Source organism: Nymphaea colorata, chromosome 14 (assembly GCF_008831285.2).
Source record: "Nymphaea colorata isolate Beijing-Zhang1983 chromosome 14, ASM883128v2, whole genome shotgun sequence".
Taxonomy (NCBI): domain Eukaryota; kingdom Viridiplantae; phylum Streptophyta; class Magnoliopsida; order Nymphaeales; family Nymphaeaceae; genus Nymphaea; species Nymphaea colorata.
The window spans coordinates 5035016-5039105 of NC_045151.1; the positions used below are offsets into that span (position 1 = coordinate 5035016).

At 41.1% G+C, this 4090-nt stretch overlaps 1 protein-coding gene across 1 annotated transcript; it reads right to left on the reverse strand.

The window, feature by feature from the left end:
* Positions 1-420: 420 nt before the first annotated feature.
* On the reverse strand, positions 421-1434 carry LOC116267768 (non-specific lipid-transfer protein 3-like). The gene is made up of 2 exons (XM_031649659.2): positions 1031-1434; positions 421-587 (listed from the first exon to the last, which is right to left on the reverse strand). The coding sequence occupies exons 1-2, from the start codon at positions 1396-1398 to the stop codon at positions 578-580; spliced, it is 378 nt and encodes a 125-aa protein (XP_031505519.1). The 5' UTR covers positions 1399-1434; the 3' UTR covers positions 421-577.
* Between the last annotated feature and the right edge of the window lie 2656 nt (positions 1435-4090).

Below are 4090 nucleotides of genomic sequence, written 5' to 3' on the forward strand. Positions count from 1 at the left end.
TCGTGCGTAGGGGTGTGCACTCTGTTTCAGGCCATGACTCGGCATCGTGTCACTTGACTGCCTCACGGGTTTGAAACCACATGGCAGAGATGAGGAGCCACTCTGCTCATTGGCCAATTTTCCTGATGCAAGTGGTAACTCCTGCAGCTTGGAAGCGGCGTCCTGAAGAAAGGACCTTAGATAAGACTCTGTGGTCAACTGAAGGAAGAGGTAGGCGTGAACCGTTCCGTAGAGTAGCCGCTCGTTGGTTAGGCATTTAATTCAGCTTAGGTGGACGTGTCCATTGGAAATTGCATTTGGTTAGAGAATCATCTGGAATGGGTTGCTTATGTATGTTTAATCCTTCTAATATTATTCCATTATCTTGTAACCTTGTAACGAGAGAGAGAGAGAGAGAGATCTATTGAACTCTTGCTCATAAATAAACATTAGAATCAAGGGAAGCCCTCAATATATAGTTCACCCCCACAAACATGCAAAGCATATCATGAAAACTTTAACATTTGCGACTTATTCTTTTGACTGAAGCTGATCTGCTGGAAGAAGATCGACCCTTGCGAACAGAAACGGCTCCAAACTAGGGAATCCTGTTAAAAAAAAAAGAAAGAAAAAAAAAAGAAAAAACAAAAGTTCAAACTGTAAGTAAGAGGGACATAAAATAAGAACCCTGATCATAAACAGTGGGGGAGCCACAAAATTTTATCAAACAGATACTTACCTTAGTGGGTTTGGTGCCTATAGGGCATTAACCTGCCGTGGGCACCAACCCAGACCCAACCCCTTTCTAATAAAATTTTCAAGTACTGCTGTTGCTGTTGGTTGGCTGGACCACACCAAACCATACATAGCTTCATAAAGATATATGAAGATTCTAATGGATGAACTATAGTTTGCATTTCTTTGCAAGGCTGGGTGGTGGAAGAGGTCAACATGAGAGAGAGACAAAAAAATTACCGATAAAATGAAAATATATAACAAAATTTACAAAGTGCAAAAGCAGAGAGACAAAGAGATTGATTAAAGTACTCACTGGCTGCAATCAACGTTAGGGGAAAGGGGGAAATGAAACTTCAAACCGCACTCGTCAGGAAGAGAGGTCAAGGTGGTGAGGTTGATATGACGGAAGCTGCTGATCTTCTCCTTGAGACAGTCACATACCTCCACCCTCTCGTCGTGGGTATGGATCATGCTCCTCACGTGGTCCACGCCCTCGCAGCAGGCAGGCTTCGGATGGTCTGCGATCCCCGTCACGTACGGCAGACAGAGTTCCAGCATCTTACGTATTGATTCGCATTCTACTGCAGCAGCCTTCTGCTCGTAGCTTGGGCACACCAGCAGCAGCTCCGCCACAACCATAGCAACCATCCAAAGCACCACCATCTTCACAACCCCGGACATGGCTGCTCACTCTCTCGATGATCTGTTCGTCTGTGTGTGTGCGCTTGGCTCATCAATAATGTTAACGCCGCATATATATAGAGCATTGTGGGGCATGGAGGAGGGGGTCGATTAAGCAGTTCATTTCTTTAACTCAACTCGTTAAATTAAGCAAGTTCACCTCTTAACTTGAACTTGACTTGTTTAATTAATGAGTTGACCTTGAGTCGAGTTTAATCCTGCGAGTGCGAGTTCGAGTTGCGCCCAAGTTAGCTCGACACCTTGAATACAAGGAATGACCAGGACACCCTCCACAGCATCAGGAAGAAGGTAGCTACGTAACTTCAAAATATTGGACACCTGGTACAGCTGCTGCTCTCTGGGGTGAATTCCTTACAACATAAGTTTTTTGGGGTGGCATTAGTTGACATATCCGCTAGTCAGGAACTTTGGATTGCTTAATATATATATTCCTCACGCAAGGATGCAAATAGGTTGAAAGTGTTTTTCTTCTTAGCCTACAACTGGCATGTAAAACATGACAGTGTTGGAGTGCGAAATTAAAACTCATATGGGGGAGTACATGAAATTAACCGATCAAGGAGCTATTAGGCATATCTGCAATTTTCTTCTTCCGAAATTAAAACTTTCAATGAAAGCAGGAGAGGATTTGTGATTGTGATGCGTCGGGGTCATTGATTGTGAATAAAACAGAAGGGTGGTTGCCGTAAAGGACAAAAAGTAACTGTGTTGCTCGTCTATTTCTGAAACTTTGTTATCTTTTTTATATTTGCAAGTATGGGGCTCCGCGCAACTGACATCAGAAACAAGTGCAACAACCCTCTCTCTTTCTCTCTCTCACACATGCCTCCCGCTCACATCTCCGAGTCGACGCATACACACAAATTAGGGAGCATGCCTTGGGAATTAATCATTGTTGTTTGGGCCCGGGGAAGATGGTAATTAGTTGCTGCTCATTGCTGATTAATTATTTGATCACATGCACCGATGGGTTCAATTGTTCGGCAATACAATTTTTAAATCATCATTAAGAAATTAATTTGGTGCAATCTGAATTATTAACATTTCATATTTTCAAAAACACATTGACATTACTGAAACCATGGAGAAATGAAATCCACAGAACAGCGGATGTTGCTGGATGTATTGCCAATCACCGTGAGACAATTAGAAGCTACGAGTGACTCCCTTGCAAAGATGAGGTATGAGTATTAACTGTATCAAATTGTGATTCTTCCCTATATAATTGATTTTTAAATGAAATGTATTGTTGAATAATCACTACAAAAAACCTAACTTTTACTAACAGGCAGAAGGAGACCCATCAGTAAAAATTGGATTTCACTGACGAGGTGGCGATGGTGATAATAAAGAACGTTTTTACCGACGGCAAAGACAATGTCGTCAGAAAATATTCATGTTTACTAACTTTCCAGAAAGAGATGTTGTAAAGACTAGACATGTATTGATGGATTTATAGATCATCAGTATCAATTTGATTGTCACTAACGTTTGACCGTCTGTAAAGACGAGATATGTATTGATGGATTTATGAATCATTGTCTGATTTACTAACATGGGCAATGGCCATCAGTAATGGTGGTCCTATCGCGGAAGGCGTAGTTTTACTGAGATATGTTGGCACATCAGTCAGGATTTGACTTTTACAGATGGCATTGTATTTATCTAATTATCACTGACGTTCTTTCTTCCCCATCAGTGTATGTTTTTGTTTACTGACATGTGCTATCCGTATCAGTAATGTTATAAGGGGTAGTTTTACTGATGGTTTCTCCATGGACGTTGATATATCTGCTTGTACTCCTTTATGTCGATAATGATGAAATTTTAGTGAGAGTTTTATTCTATGTGTCAGTAAAGGCTTCCCTTATCCCCCCTTCTCTTGTCACTTTTCCCCTTTCTTGTTCGCTCTCCACCACAGCTCGAATTTTTCTTCGATTACCACTAGCGACGTGCGTACCCACCATCGACAGGAGCTATCGGACTGACTATCAACTACGAGTGCATCCACCTCTACTGGCCATTGTCGAAGTTACGGATGATACATTTGAGCCCTATAGTACTTTTTTTTTCTAATTTTTCTGTTAGGCCAGTGTGGTATTGCATAATTTTATTTATTTTCACATTGCTGCCCTTCGTAAGAGTTCTGCATAGAACCCGTTGGCCAAGGAGGTTTCTTTTACAAAATTCGACAGTATTTTTTTTTCTTAATTGGTGATTTCAATTTTTGTTTAACTTCGACTCATTCTGAGTTAATTTTTATGTTGTTAGGAGTTCGTGAAAGTTGTTTGGATCATGATTTAGCAGAGTCAGTTGGAGTTTTTTGCAAGAAAAATCAAGGCGTTAAATTCTACGGTTTATGTTCTGATTTGTTGGTTGGACACACAAATGTTTTACCTTTTTATGCCGCCCAATTCCTAAGGGATTTCCTCTTCTTCTTGAATCATTTTCTCTATTCATTTGACTCTGCAACTATACTCAAGGGCGGAGCCAGGATTTTTTTTAGGGGCGAGCCTATTGACCTCAGATCTGGGTAAGGTGAAACTGAACCAAATAAAAAAAATACATTATCCAACTATTTTTTTTTTTAAATTTCAATGTATTTTTTTAGTTGGTTGGGGTGGGGCCATGGCGTAGGTTGTCCCACCCCTCCCTCCGCCCTTGGCTGCTC